The sequence below is a fragment of the Hyaena hyaena genome, unplaced genomic scaffold (genome assembly GCF_003009895.1).
Source record: "Hyaena hyaena isolate Hyena2069 unplaced genomic scaffold, ASM300989v1 scaffold_212, whole genome shotgun sequence".
NCBI classification, from domain to species: domain Eukaryota; kingdom Metazoa; phylum Chordata; class Mammalia; order Carnivora; family Hyaenidae; genus Hyaena; species Hyaena hyaena.
Genome location: NW_024080845.1, coordinates 766,546 through 782,989, shown reverse-complemented (window position 1 = coordinate 782,989; position 16,444 = coordinate 766,546). Strand labels below are relative to the sequence as shown.

Here is a 16,444-nt window from a genome sequence, read left to right as displayed (position 1 = left end):
GAACTATGCATGGCAAATAGAAGAGACTAGAATGACTAGCTACAATGACATAAAGAGGGTAAAAATTTACTTGAGTGGACCAGTCAGCCTATGTAAGGGCAACAACACAGTGTAGCAGTTAGTTGGGAGAGCTTTAAAGTCACACTGCCTAGATTTGTCTCACAATTTCATGCTTGGTAGTAGCATATCTTAGGCAACATATTTAGCTTCCCAAGCTTCAAGTTGTTGTTGTTTTTTAATGTTTATTTATTTATTTTGAAGGACAAGGGGAGGCAAGGGACAAGCAAAGAGAGAGGGAGAGAGAAAGAATCCCAAGCAGGCTCTACACACCCAACAAAGAACCCAAGGTGGGACCCGAACTCACAAATTGTGAGATCATGACCTAAGCCAAAATCAAGAGGTGGATGCTTAACTGACTGAGCCACCCAAGCACCCCTCAAGTCATTTTTAATGAGACGATACTCACAGATTTTGTGACAGTTAGTAAGGCCTCCAGCTTCCCTAGGCAGTAGTGGCCAGATTCCAGGGGTAGTGCTGTTTCCATTGTCAACGCAGTGGAAACTTGGATGGGATTTTAAGCATTGTTCGTGTCTGTGTCTAGCACTCTCAGAGATTCCATGAACTGCCTGAAATTAAAAAAAAATTTTTTTTAATGTTTTATTTATTTCTGAGAGAGAGAGAGAGAGAGAGAGAGTGTGAGCAGGGGAGGGTCAGAGAGTGAGGGAGATACAGAATCTAAAACAGGCTCCAGGCTCTGAGCTAGCTGTCAGCACAGAACCCGACGTGGGGCTTGAACCCACGAACTATGAGATCATGACCTGAGCCGAAGTCAGATGCTTAACCGACTGAGCCACTCAGGTGCCCCCGCCTGAAATTTTTTTAAAGAAACTTTTAAAAATTGTTTTCAATATATAATATAATTTTGTGGCTTAAAAAACTGAAAGAGACATATCTGATTTGTCTTTCCCATATTCTTTCCCATGTTTTTACCTGTATAACTCAGGTTATCAATGTTACTACTTTCATGTATATACTTCGAGTTTTGTTACATACACAATCATGTAAATACATATTCTTATTCTTTCATCTTTTTACATAAAATATAGTGTCCTATATGTATTATTTTCCATCTTTGTTTGACTACTTCATCTTGAAGACCTTTTCTCATCATATATAAACTTTTCTTTCTTTTTTTTCTTTTGTTACACCTATATAGTGTTATATACCGGTGTAAGATCTCATGTGTGTGCATGACTTGACTTGTAGGCTTGACTACAAGGCAGATTCCAGAAGAGCAAACACCTGGTTAAAATCTATACTCAAATTACCTTACACAGGGGCTATACCAACTTCAACTCTCACCAGCCTCAATAAGACATTATCATTGAACTTGAGTTTTTGCTGATCTAAGAGAATTTTCATTTCTCTTATTAGGTAAAATGTTAAGCATATATTTAAAAAAATTTTTTTTACTGTTTATTTATTTTTTGAGAGAGACAGATAGAGTGTGAGCAGGGGAGGGGCAGACAGAGAGAGGGAGACACAGAATCCAAAGCAGTCTCCAGGCTCCAAGCTGTCAGCACAGAGCCTGACCCGGGGCTTGAACCCACAAGCTGTGAGATTATAACCTGAGCTGAAGTCGATGCTTAACAGACTGAGCCACCCAGGTGCCCCCTTTTTAAAAAAAACTTTTTTTTAGTGTTTATTTTTTTTTTGAGAGAGAGAGAGTGAGCAGGGAGGTACAGAGAGAGAGAGGGAGAAGCATATTTTTTATATATTTAAGAATGTTTTTTATTTTATCATTGTCTATGTGTATATTGAATTATTGATCTTTTCTTACTGATTTCTAGGACATAATATATAGATATTATTTATATTAATATTGATGATATTAATATTTCTAAGACACATTAATTTACTAGGGTATTATAAGTATATATATATAATCCATATATATTAAAGATATTAGGCTTTTTTATGTATGATGTATTTTGAAAATATTTGTTATTTTTTTTTTACTTTATTTATCATGGCTCTTGCCTTGCAGAAGACTTTATGTTTTAATTTGAGTTTAGATTTATTATTCCTAAAATAAATGGAAAAGGAAGGCTTTTTTATTTTTATGTAGTCATCATTCTGTTCCTTTTTTATTTCTATTTTTTTATGAAGTAATTTCTGTGTGCAGCATGGAGCTCATGACCTTGAGATAAAAGTTGCATGCCCCACCGATCGAGCCAGCCAAGTGCCCCCCCATTCTTTTCCTCTGTCTACTGAATTTAATTTAATTAATTTTTTAATTTTATGCTTATTTATTTTTGAGAGAGAGAGATACAGAGCATAAGTTGGGAATGGGCAGAGAGAGAGGGAGACACAGAATCTGAAGCAGACTCCAATTTCCAAGCTGTCAGCACAGGGCCCGATGGGGGGCTTGAACCCACAGACCATGAGATCATGACCTGAGCTGAAGTCAGATGCCCAACCAACTGAGCCACCCAGGTGCTTCCCAGCCTCTTAATGTTGGAAGTTTTTTTTTTTTTTTTAATGTTTTATTTATTTCTAGGAGAGAGAGAGAGAGACAGCGTGAGCAGGGGAGGGTCAGAGAGAGAGGGAGTGACAGACNAGAGAGAGAGAGACAGCGTGAGCAGGGGAGGGTCAGAGAGAGAGGGAGTGACAGACTCTGAAACAGGCTCCAGGCTCTGAGCTGGCAGTCAGCACAGAGCCCGACGCGGGGCTTGAACCCACGAATCATGAGATCATGACCTGAGCCGAAGTCGGATGCTTAACCGACTGAGCCACCCAGGCGCCCCTTAATGTTGGAAGTTTTTAGGGATCAGTCATTGGTCCTTTTCTCTATCTACCCTAACTCTCTTGATGATATCATCAATCTCATCAAAAATATAGATGATTTTATATATGATTATATGCTTGCAACTCCCAAATATTTACTCTAGCCCAGACTTCTCTAACCAGTCCCAAGGGTCATTTATACAACTACCTACTTTTAATCTTCCCTTGGATGTCTAAATACTTGGCAAACTCAAAAATTCTTTCTCCCATTGCCACCTCCCTGGTCCACGTTACATCATCTTTTACATGCATTTCTACAAGAAAAAGGTCCTAATGGGTCTCCCTGCTTCTACCTTTGCCCCTACCTCCATCCCATCATCTGTTAAAAATATAGCTATAGTGTAAATTAAATAAGATCATGTTACTCCTCTCCTCAAAGTTCTGCAAAGCCTTCATGTGTTACTCAGATAAGAAGTTTACATGGCAGTACATAATCTGGCTCCTCTTTATCCCTCTCACTTCACTTGAACATTTCTTTATTTCTCGGACCTTGCCTCCACCTTCTCTTGCCCCTCACAGACCATGCTCTAGCCATGCTGACCCCCGTTCTCAGTTCTCATGCCCCCCTGCCTGAGGGCCTGTGCTGCTGCTGTTCCTCCTGCCTGCGGTGCTCTTCCCTTATCTATGCTCTCGTCCCACGTCCTCCATTCTCCGCTCCTAAGATCTTTGATCAAATTGTCACCATATCCGAGAAACCTGCCCTGGGCATCTTACTTGATTCTTTTCCTGCTATAATTTTCCTATTTTCTGTAGCATTTATTACCCTTTAACATACCAGATAATTAAATTTTTATTGAGATATAAGTAACATAAAACATTGTGTTAGGTTCAGGAGTACAACATAATGATTTGACATTTGTATGTATCACAAAATGATCACCACAATAAGTCCAGTTAACATCCATCGCCAGACATAATGACAAGATCTTTTTCTTGTGGTAAGAAGTTTTAAAATCTACTCCTAGCAACTTTCAAATATACAATATGGTACTAGAGTCACCATGCTGTATGCTGTATCCCTCAGAGCATATTTACTTTATAACTGGAAGTTTGTACAAAGGATATTTGTTTAATTTATTGATATATCCTAATCACTAACAATGATGCAGATACTAAACAGTGTAGATGCTAAGTATTTGTAAATGAATATAGAAAAGTCAATAAGGAATTTACTTTCATATATTTACTTTTCATTAATTCTTCCTAATCCCATCTTCCCTATATTCTTTTATCATGAGAGTTTTTAGGACCCTACTCCTACTGTTACATACAGTTAATACTTTTTCCCTTTTAAAATAGGGGTGCCTGGGTGGCTCAGTGGGTTAAGTATCCAACTCTTCATCTCGGCTCAGGTCATGATGTCACGGTTGGTGAGATCAAGCCCTCTGTGGAGCTCTATGTTGACAGTATGAAGCCTGCTTGGGACTCTCTCTCTCCTTCTCTCTGCCCCTCCCCTGCTCACGCTCTCTCTTTCTCTCTCTCTCTCAAAATAAATAAATAAACTTTAATAGAATAAACTCAACAGCAAAGGACTCTGACAGTTGATGATTATGTTTTTACTAATAAATGGCAAAATCGCAGAATAAGGACCATATAATGATTTGGTGGTGTTGTTCACTGCTGCATCTCCATCACTATAACTGAGTTTGACATGTACTAGGTCATTAAGACTTGTTGAGTATGGAGTTTGTTTCCTCTCCTGCCTCCTACCAAGGTACTCTCCATGCAGGCTTCCTATTCTGCACTCAACTTCTTCCATCCTCTCATTTCTGTGAGAGGATAAAGAATTATTATTATTTTCTTTTGATATGACATGCTTCAAGGGTGCCTGACTGGCTCAGTGGGAAGAACACAGAATTCGTGATCTCGAGGTCATGAGTTCAAGCCACATAGAGATTGACTAAATAAATAAATAAATAAATAACTTAAAAAATATGGAACACTTCACAAATTTGCATTTCATCCTTGCACCGGGGCTGTGCTAATCTTCTCTGTATTGTTCCACTTTTAGTATATGTGCTGCCAAAGCAAGCACGATGATGATTTATTATTTTTTTAATTTCTTTTAATGTTTTTCTATTTTTAAGAAAGAGACAGACAGAGTGCTAGCAGGGGTGGGGCAGAGAGAGAGGGAAACGCAGAATCCAAAGCAGCCTCTGGGCTCTGTGCCGAACCCAACACGAGACCTGACTCGAGAGCTGTGAGATCATGACCTGAGCCGAGAGTGGACACCTAACTGACTGAGCCACCCAGGTGCTCGATAATGAATTTTTAATAAAGCTTAGTCACTTTGAGAGTATGTCCTTTCTATTTTGTAGGTGTTAAAAATTGATTTATTTAACAAATACTTATTGAGCACTTGTTACGTTATATTAAGTTCTGATGAATGCTGGAGAATATGATGGTAACACATGTTGGTGATAACAATGAAAAGTCAAAAACAAAGTCCTTACTGCCAGAGTCCCGCTCCAGCAGGGTCCAGGGGTCCCTGAAGGATGGACGGTGTTGGCGAGGGAGGGACGAGAGAGGGGCAAGATTCTTTCTGGTCACCAGCCAGGCCTCTCCACACTGTCTGAGATTCAACTTTATTTTATGATTTTGTGTTTAGGGGACAGCACAGAAGTGGCATTCTGAGGATAAATCCTTTTTTCAGTAAAAACTTTCCAGAACATGATATACAAAAGATGGGGAACAGCCCCAGAGGTTGCATTAGCATAGTAAAGGCAAAAGTTAGTTCTTTGTGAGCAGGGGTCAACAAATCGCTTAATGGGAGGTATTAAGAAAAACAGGTCTTTCAGGAACACAATGTTGCTCCCATAACCACAAAAGAAGAAGTTCCTTTAGTAAGTTCCTTCACAAGTGCAATCAGCATATCCAGGCCAGAATGAGTCACTCCTAATACCAGTTAACAAGGTGACTTGGAGGTCGGTACTCAAGCAGAAACAATTGGGTGGGGGTGGATATCAGTCACCATCTGATGGTAAGAGTCCGTGCAACTTACCTTAACCTCATAAGGAGTTCTTACTCAACCTATGAGTTCAGAAAACGGCTCCCAACACCTTACTAACCAAAATGAAAAGTTGGATAATCTGGGCACCTGGGTGGCTTAGTGGTTAAGCATCAGACTTCAGCTCCAGTCATGATCTCGTGGTTAGTGAGTTTGAACACTGCATTGCGCTCTCAGCTGACAGTGTGGAATCCTCTTCAGATCCCCTGTCTCCCCCACTCTCTGCTCTTTCCCTGCTCTCCCTCTTTCTCTCTCTCTCAAAAATAAACATTAAAAAAATGAAAAGTTGGATAATCTATGATCTTCCAATTAAAAAAAATACCTAATTATTATTTGCAAAAAAATGGAAACATGACTGTCATACAAATATAAAACTAAACATGTGTCAGGGCACTTTGGTGGCTCAGTCAGGTAAGCGTCCAACTTCAGCTCAGGTCTTGATATCACAGTGTGTGAGTCTGAGCCCTGTGTTGGGCTCTGTGCTGACAGCTCAGAGCCTAGAGCCTGCTTTGGATTCTGTGTCTCCCTCTCTCTCTGCCCCTGCCCCACTCATACTCTGTCTCTGTCTCTGTCTCTCTCTCAAAAATAAACATTAAAATTAAAACAAAATAAACATGTATCAAATAATTCTATTTATTAATTATGAGGGAACTAGTTAGGTGATAAGTCTGGTTCAAAGAGCATTTGAGGAGCTAGACTGCACAATTTAATAAAGGAACATTAGGAAAAGATTGCTGGTATTGATATAAAGCTGGTTAATGTCATACAAAATAAACCAAATAAACATATTTGGACTTACTTTTTTTTTTTGATAGAATTATTTGCACCTCTAACGGACAAAAAACTACAAGTTGTAATTTTACAATGTCTGGGACTTTGAGTAATAGTGAGTTGAACACAATACAGTCTTTAGTTGCATTTTTTCTCAGGTGGCCCTGTACCTGAGATGGCACTGAAAGAACACACTATCTACTATTTTTTTGCTTCCCCCCCAGATACAAGTTTTAAATAATTTTTATTAGCACCCGTTGTGAAACCAAAAATCGGGGGAACCAGTGCCCTATAATACGGTGCTGGAAACAAAGTTAGTGTTGGGTAATGTTGGTTGATTGCTTTAAATTTGAAAAAAGTATATTGTTATGTACCTCTAATTTTATCATTAGCTTACAGTTTTTTTCTTTGTTACTAGCTTGTATTTTTTTCAATAGATTGTTGGGATATAATCCACATATCATAACATTTGCTCTTTAAAGCATACAGCTCGGTGGCTCCTTAGAATATTCACAGAATTTTGCAACCATCGCCACTATCTAATTTTAGAACATCTTCTTCATTCCAGAAAGTTAGCCCTTAGCTGACAGCGGTCACTCCCCCATTTCCTGCTCCTCCCAGACAATGGCAACTACTAACCTACTTTCTGTCACTATGGATTTATCTATCCCCGACATTTCATATAAATGAAATCATATTACATGTGGCCTGTGTGACTGGCTTCTTTCACTCAGCAGGTTTTCGTGGTTCTTCTGTGTTGTAACATGTATCACTCATTCTTTTCAAGTTTATTTAATTATTTTGAGAGCAAGGGAGATGTGGAAGGTGCAAAGAGAGAGGGAGAGAGAGAGAGAATGGCAAGTAGGCTCCGCGCCTTCAGTGCAGAGCCTGACCCAGGGCTCAAACTCATGAACCATGAGATCATGACCTGAGCTGAAATCAAGAGTCAGAAGCTTAACCAACTGAGCCACCTAGGCACCCCTCAGTCATTCTTTTTATTGATAAGTAATATCTATTGTATGGATGTATCATATTTTGTTTATCCAGTCATCACTTGTTGTACATTTGCATTGCTTCACTTTATGGCTCTTATGAATAATGTCACTATGGTTATTCATGTGCAAGTTTTTATGTAGACATACGTTTCACTTCTCTTGAGTATATGCATTGGAGTAAAAATTCTGTGTTTAACTTTTTGAGGAACTGCCAGACTATTTTTCAAAGTGACTGCATTGTTTTACATTTCTACCAGCAATACATGGGAGTTCCAATTTGTCCACATCTTTGTCAACACTTATTATTGTCTGGTTTGGTTTTTTTTTAGTATAGCCATCTCAGTGTGATGGAGTGGTATCTCATTGTGATTTTGATTTGTATTTACCTAATGACTAATGATGTTGAGCATCTTTTAATGTGCTTATTAGCCATTTTTATATTTTCTTTAAAATTTTTTTAAAAAATATTTATTTATTTTTGAGAGAGTCAGAGACAGAGCATGAGTTGGGGAGGGACAGAGAAAGACAGAGGGAGACATAGAATCCAAAACAGGCTCCAGGCTGAGCCTGATGCAGGACTTGAATCCACAAACATCAAGATCATGACCTGAGTCAAAGCCAGATGCTTAACCAACTGAGCCACCAGGTAACCCTAAAAAAAATTTTTTTAACTTTTATTCATTTTTTAAAAGTTCTTAATGCTTTTTATTTATTTATTTATTTTTTGTTTCTGAGAGAGAGAAAGCATGAACAGAGAGAGGAGGAGACAGAGAATCTGAAATAGGCTCTAGGCTCTGAGTTGGCTGTCAGCACAGAGCCCGAAGTGGGGCCCGAACCCACCAACTGTGAGATCATGACCTGAGCCGAAATCAGACGCTCAACCGACTGAGCCACACAAGCACCCCAAAACTTTTATTCATTTTTAATAGACAGAGAGAGACTCAGGATGAGCAAGGGAGGGACACAGAGAGAGGGAGACACAGAACCCAAAGCAGGCTCTAGGCTCTGATGCAGGGCCTGAACCCATGAACTGTGAGATCATGACCTGAGCTGAAGTCAGATGCTTAACCAACTGAGACACCCAGGTGCCTCCATTTTTATATTTTCCTTGGAGATATATCTGTTTAAACCCTTTGCCCATTTTTAAATGGGTGGTTGTCTTTTATTCAATTGTAGAATTTTTTTTGTATATTCTAGATACAAGTCCCTTATGAAATATATGATTTTAAAAATCTGGGGACACCTGGGTGGCTCAGTCAGTTGAATGTCCAACTCTTGATTTTAGGCCAGGTTGTGGGATCAAGCTCCATGTTGGGCTCAGCGGGGAACATAGAGCCTGCTTGGGATTCTCTCTCTCCCTCTGTTCCTCTCCCCTGTTTACACACATGCTCTCTCTCTTTATCAAGAAAAAAAAAAAAAGAAAAGAAAAGAAAAATACTTTTTCCCATTTATTCTGTGAATTGTCTTGTATTTTTTATATATTTTGAGTATCAGGTTTTATTTAAAAGTGCATTTTGATTAATTTATGATCCAGGTAAGCTGTTAAGATATCAGTATACTCTCTGGGGCACCTGGGTGGCTCAGTCTGTTAAGTGTCCGACCACTGGTTTCAGCACAGGTCATGATCTCATGGTTTTGTGAGTTCAGGCCCCATGTCGGGCTCTGCTCTGGCAGCACAGAGCCTGCTTGGGATTCTCTCTCTCCCTTTGTTATGCTCTTCCCTCACTCATGCTGTCTCTGTCTGTCTCAAAATAAACAAACTTAAAAAATTTATAAGTTATCACTATATTCTCTGGAATAATAACTTTATAAATATTTAAAACAAAAAAATTTTAACAACCTTCACTGTTACTGTTTTGCAATACACATATCACCTTGTGAATACACACATACACACACAAACCTTATGGAAGATAATTCTGCACATAAAATACAGAATATATATATACACATATATATATATATATGTTTGTATATGTATATGTATATGTATATATATATATTTCTTCATTCTTAAGAAGTATTTTGTTCTCCACATTGGCAAGTATAGAATAGAATACTTCCCCAAACATAATTATGTTAGGAGTAAAACTTAAGAGTTATATACAGTTTCTGCACAAATATGTTTTCTCTGTTTTGTTGTTCATCAACAAAATTGTCATGAGTGTAGATAATTATTTATAGCTTTCAAGTTTTAGTTAAGTGAGCATTTTCAAAACTTTTTTTAAAATAAGGTATTCATGGCTGTTTTCATTGTATTCTGTGGATTATCTTTTAATTTTTTTTTTTGATGGCATGTTTTGAAGCACAAATGTTTTAAATTCTGATGATGTCTCATTTACTTATTTTTTCTTTTGTTGCTTGTGCTTTTGGAAGATATGAAATCTCTAAAAGATTTTCATTTAGTATGTCTTTATAAAAATCTTTCCTCCATATTTTCTTGGATAAGGACAGCCCAGGAAGGCCCCTTTTTCTGTATGATATTGCTGTTCACAGCTTTGGTTGACAGACCTAGTACAAATTTGGGAACAATGTTGCTGTATGCTGCCTATAGGACAGTAGCTCTTAACTTTGCCTATCTTAGATAGTTATGCTGTGCATATTTTATTTGTGTGCATATTTATCTGTCCCTAATATCTTGGAATTTTCCTGAGAAATGGAGCAATAATGCAGCATCAACTTATTAAAATACATTTTAAACCTCAGGAGCACCTGGGAGGCTCAGTCAGTTGAGCATCAGACTTCAGCTCAGGTCATGATCTCACGATTTGTGAATTCAAGCCCTGCACCAGGCTTACTGCTGTCAGCTCAGAGCCCGCTTTAGATCCTCTGTCCCCCCTTTCTCTCTGCCCCTGCCCCGCTTGTATTCACTCTCTCAAAAATGAATAAACATTAAAAAATACACTTTAAGCCTTAAAAAAAGGAAGCTGGGATTGTGTTGAATCTTTAGATTGATTTAGGAAGAATTGCTGTCTTAACAATATTAATTCTTTCAATATGTGAGCAAGGAGTATTTTTACTTTTATTTGGTCTTCTTTAATTTCTTGTAATTTTTGGTCTACAAACATTTCATTTCTTTATTAAACTTACTCTTCCAAGTATTTTATATTTCTTTTTTTTTTAATTTTTTTAATGTTTTATTTATTTCTGAGAGAGAGAGAGAGACAGCATGAGCAGGGGAGGGTCAGAGAGAGAGGGAGACACAGAATCTGAAATAGGCTCCAGGCTCTGAGCTGTCAGTACAGAGCCCGATGCGGGCTCAAACCCACAAACCACAAGATCATGACCTGAGCCGAAGTCGAAAGCTCAACCGACTGAGCCACCCAGGCGCCCCCCAAGTATTTTATATTTCTTGATGCTATTGCACATGAGATTCTTTCCCTTACTTTCAATTTGGGTTGTTTATCGTTAGTTTACAGAAATACAGTTAATTTTTTATATAGATCTTGTATCCTGCACTCTTGCTGAACTCATTTATTAGCTTTAATAGTTCTAAAATAAAGTCCTTAGTGAGGCACCTGGATAGCTCAGTTGATGGAGCATATGACTCTTGATGTCAGGGTTGTAAGTTCGAGCTTCATGTTGGGTGTAGAGATTACTTTAAGAAATTTAAAAAATAAATGAATTCTTTAGAATTTTCTATATACAAGATCATGTAAGCTGTAAATAGAGGTAGTTTTATGTTTTTTTCCCAATATAAGTGTCTTTATTTTTCTCACCTAATTAGTGGCTTAGATATTGACATTAGGGTGTTGTAGTTTAATATTTTTATTGTCCAGTTCACACAAATTGACTTCTGCCCCTCAGAGAGGACACAAAGTGGAAAGAGAAATAGGCTGTGAACAACTGGTTGTAGTACAAGCTAGAATGAAGAAATTCTTAGGCAAAGGATAGTAGTATCCTCTGAAAGAATAGGGCACAGAGCAATTAATTTTGTCATTTGGAAAACATATAAGGCTTTATTAAGGAGGTGACCAGAAGTGCAAGTTTGATTTTGTTGGGCTTTGAGTTGGAATGGGAAAAGGAAAAGATAAGTATTCTTTCTCTTTCTTTCTTTGTTAATACACTTTTATTATCCAATACTGGGAGATTATATGTAACATATATGTAAGCTATGAAGAAAATGAACACCCATGATCCCTTCCCCTTCTTTAAAATTAAAAGATTATCAATACTCTTGCTTCCCTCTATGTAATCCTTCCCTATTTTAAAAAGGTTTTTTTAATGTTTTATTTATTTCTGAGAGAGAGAGAGAGGGGGGCAGTGTGAGCAGGGGAGGGTCAGGAGAGAGGGAAGTGTAATCTTTATACTATTGAGGTTTCATCTATAAAATCTATGTATGTGTGGCAGTCAAAAGAGTGATTCATTATTGTTTATACTTTCACCCTTAGGATTATATCCCTACTGTCTCCATCCTGTGCAATCCAGGAATGAGAGCTCGTCACTGGACTCAGATATCAGAAATTGTAGGCTATGACTTGACTCCAGATTCTGGAACTACACTGAGAAAAATTTTGAAATTAAACCTTACACCATACTTGGAAAAATTTGAAGTAATAAGTGCAGGTGCAAGTAAGGTAAATATGAAGATCAACTGAAACACTTTATTTGATGAGTTTGTTAATAAAAATAATCACAGGGGCGCCTGGGTGGCTCAGTCGGTTAAGCATCTGACTTCAGCTCAGGCCATGATCTCAGTTTGTGGGTTCAAGCCCCACATCAGGCTCTGTGCTGATGGCTCAGCCTGTTTCAGATTCTGTGTCTCCCTCTCTGCCCCTTCCCCGCTCATTCTCTGTCTCTCAAAACTGAATAAATGCTAAAAAATTTTTAAAAAAATAAAATAAAATAAAAATAATCACAGTTTTTGTTGGGTATCCAGTGTGTGGTACTGGATAGCAGTGGGAGGAGATGGGGGAACCTGATTGAAAACCACTCATTTCCCCCCCCAACAAGGTATGTGCTTCTATATTACTTCTTTGTTTTGCATCTGAATAGAAATGGCTCCTTTGACCTCTTCATGTGTGTGTTGGTATGTGATGTGTCTGTATTCTAATAGAATAAGTAAGGTCCTCTGGGCTCTTGAAATATACATAAGTATTTCAGAAAGGCCACTTCAGAGAAGGTCCAGCAGCTATTTTATTCTAGTGTCTATTTTAATACTGGCAGCGGTAGTTTTCATAGCAAGTGAATTTTTTTTAAACTACACTATTATTCTCAAGAATTTTTAAATTGTTTAAGAAATCTTTCTAAACCTAAAGACAGTTACAATGTCACCACAGATTATGTTAAGAGAGTTACTGTGTAATGCACTCATCACTGGATTCACCAGGGAAAAGGCAGTACAGTAAATAAGGCCTTTCTTCACCATCCCATTCTTTCTTCTTTTCTCCCTTTTAGGAATTTTCACTAGAGAAAGCCATGCATACAATGATCAGAACCTGGGATGATATTGCTTTTCATATAAGTCCATATCGTGATACTGGAGTCTCTATTCTTTCTTCAGTAGATGAGATTCAGACTCTCCTTGATGATCAAATTATAAAAACTCAGACAATGAGAGGCTCACCTTTCATCAAACCATTTGAAAAAGAGATTAAGGTATGTCAAATATGATGGTTTCTGGTTATTTATAAAAACTATAATCTTGGAGTGCCCAGGTGGCTCGGTCAGTTAAGCGTCCAACTGGATCTCAGCTCCGGTCTTGATTTCAAGGTTGTGAGTTCAAGACCCATGTTGGGCTCTGTACTGGGTATGGAGGTTACTTAAAAAAAAAAAAGAGAGAACAAAAACAGGGATCTTATTACAAATATATTACTGTGGAAATAAGTCAGTTTTTTTATTGCTTTGGTGAAATACAGGAACAGATATTTAAAAATTAATGTGGAATCATATAGAACATATCTTGAGACATTAATCATTTTGAAAAGAGAAAATTATGTTTTATTATAAAAAAACCTCCCCACTGACAGTGATAGACTTAGAAGGAAAACAGTCCTATTGATTCTAACTTTAGACAGCCTAGACCCTGTTTTATGCTATATTCTTGTAACTTGCACTGAAGTCCTATATGCCAGACTCCAGTTATATTTATAAACAACCAGCTTGAGGGTCTTTTAGAATAATTAATGAATTATTGTCCATTTGATATCAACACAAACACTATAAGTAAGATTATTTCATAATCTTATAGTTGATACAGGTAAATACAGAAAGCAAACAAATTATATTAATAGCTTCCTAAGTAGTATCAAAATTCTAACTGGGGGCTATAGAAAATGGGAGAAAAGACAAAACAACAAATGGATATTTGTTGCTTCCCTGATATTTACAGATTTCTAACTTTGTGCCGGATACTGCTCCAGGGGCTTTACATTTCTTATACCATCTAACCCCCGTAACAGACATTCAAGATCAGCATTGTCATTATCTGTACTCAGAGATAAGGAAACCAGGGCAGAGCAAGATAGGTAATTTACCTATATTCACCTAGCTAATAAAGGACAGAACTGGGATTCAAACCAAGGTAGTCTGGTTTTAATTTGAACGTAAATAGTGCTAGCATAGAAGACCTTGGCTCTCCATATTTGGAGAAGACAGATTGCTGCTCTTCCAAAAGGACATAATGCTACACATTTTCCCATGAATCAGGCTGGTCTACCTCTTTTTTGCAGACATTTCTTATCTAACAAGGGAGAATTTACAAGACAAAATTAAAAGCTCTTTGAGAGCTTTTAAAACTAAAAATATGAGACCTAGTCCCGAGACATAGGATCTTAAGCCACATCTTTATGAACCAAAGATATTGTATCATGATCTTCAGTTAGTGAAATATTTTGTCAATTCTAGGAGAACTGTGAGAATAAGGAGACTTGTTTGCTTGTTGCTCTCCCCCACTCCCCAAGTTGTGTTGTCGTAGAGCAGGGTTTCTTAACCTGGTACGGATGACATTTGGAGCTCAGTAATTCTTTGTCGTGGGGGCTATCCTGTACATGGTAAGAAGATTAGCAGCATCCCTGCCCTCTACCCACAAGATATTAGTAGAACCCTCACTTCATCAGTTGTGACAAATGAAAATGTCTCTAGACATTGTCAAATGTCCCTTGGGGTGGAGGGTGAAATAGCCACTAGGTTGATGACCACTGGTATAGAGCAGAGTATTACTGGATGCTTTTCAGGTTTGGGATGATTCTCTAGAGATTAGGAGTTTGGTCTAAGTAACTACAGTCATTTGAGATGCTGAGTTTCAATGATTTAGGAAAACTTTGGACTTCCTAGAGTTTTTCTAAGTCCATGTGATACCCGTAAGTGACCTTGAGCTGTTTGGCACTGGTTTAAAAATAACAGGGTTTTAAATAAGTATTCTTTGCTGTAATTTGTGACTTTCCTTTAATAACTGGAATTTAGTAGAGTATGCTTTTCATTAAGGCCTGGGAGGACCGTTTGATTCGAATACAAGAAACGATTGACGAATGGTTAAAAGTACAAGCTCAGTGGCTGTACTTGGAGCCCATTTTTTGTTCTGAGGATATCATGCAACAGATGCCAGAAGAAGGGCGTCAATTTCAGACAGTAGACAGACACTGGAGAGATATCATGAAGTTTTGTACAAAAGATCCCAAGGTGAAATGTTTGTTTTCTCTCTTACAAATAATAAGGACCTTTAATTTTGGCTATTAAAGAAAGCATTTGTTTTGTTTTTTTTTTCTGATTACAAAAATAAAACCTGCTGCTTGTATACAAACTGCAAAGTTCAGAAAAATATAAGAAAGCACAAAGCATTAAAATAATTTTACTTTTCAATTCATATAATGCACTACTTATAACTCTAACAGTGGAGCTGCCTCTCAAATGTACATTTAATTCACTTGACTGTGGCACGTACTCACTGCTTTTCTTCTCTTGTAAAATGAACTATAAAATAAAATAAGATAGAAAGAGAAAGGAGGGACAAGGAGAGAGAGAGACAAAGGATGAGTATAGGTGATTCACCTGACATTCCACCCAATGACTCCATATGCTTGGGAGTGATAGAAATAAAGAATCTGCAGTTCTGGGATGCCTGGGTGGCTCGATTGGTTGAATGTCCAACTTTTTTTTTTTTAATGTTTACTCATTTTTGAGAGAGAGTGAGCAGGAGAGGGGCAGGGGGAAAGAGGATCTGAAATGGGCTCTGAGCTGAGAGTAGTGAGCCTGATACGGGGCTCAAACTCACAAACTGTGTGATGATGACCTGAGCCAAAGTTGGAAGCTTAACCGATTGAGCTATGCAGGTGTCCCAAATTGTCCAAATCTTGATATCACCTCAGGTCGAGATCCCAGGATCGTGGGATTGAGCCCCATGTCGGTTTCTGTGCTGACCACGGAGCCTGCTTAAGATTCTCTGTCCCTGTCTCTCTCTCTCTCTCTCTGTCTCTTTCTCTCTCCTCCCCCTTCTCTGCTCATGCACTCTTTCTCTCTAAAATAGTCTTTTTTTAATAATAAAAGAAAAGAATATGCAGTTCTCTCAGTTGACTTCACTTGCTGTGTGTCTCTCCTAGTAACTATAGCACCTTGTTGTGTGTGATTCTCATGTTCAAAGACAGACTATGTATTTTTCATGCACACACGATGCATAGGCCACAGATGAACATCCACGTTTTTATCTGGCATTCAACTTAAGAAATAACTGTTTGTTTCAATACTGGGTGAAAATTAGCCATGCTGGACTTCTGGAGAGTCAACAGTACACTGAAATTTATGAGTTTTGAGGATTTTGCCTCACATGTTGACCTTAGAACCTTTGTGAAACATGATTTCTTGTAGACCAGAAGTCAGTAAATTTTTT

General features: G+C 37.9%; 1 protein-coding gene and 1 non-coding gene across 2 annotated transcripts in view; one reads left to right on the top strand and one right to left on the bottom strand.

The window, feature by feature from the left end:
- Nucleotides 1-16,444, top strand: part of DNAH12 (dynein axonemal heavy chain 12) — a 201,915-nt gene that overhangs the window by 36,422 nt on the left and 149,049 nt on the right. The window contains exons 17-19 of the mRNA XM_039242492.1: nt 12,012-12,197; nt 13,018-13,218; nt 15,046-15,240. Of these exons, the coding sequence (XP_039098423.1) occupies nt 12,012-12,197; nt 13,018-13,218; nt 15,046-15,240 (582 nt within the window). The remainder of the gene's footprint in view (nt 1-12,011; nt 12,198-13,017; nt 13,219-15,045; nt 15,241-16,444) is intronic.
- Nucleotides 4,776-4,882, bottom strand: LOC120238646. The gene has a single exon (XR_005530286.1). It is a non-coding gene; the product is annotated as a U6 spliceosomal RNA (small nuclear RNA).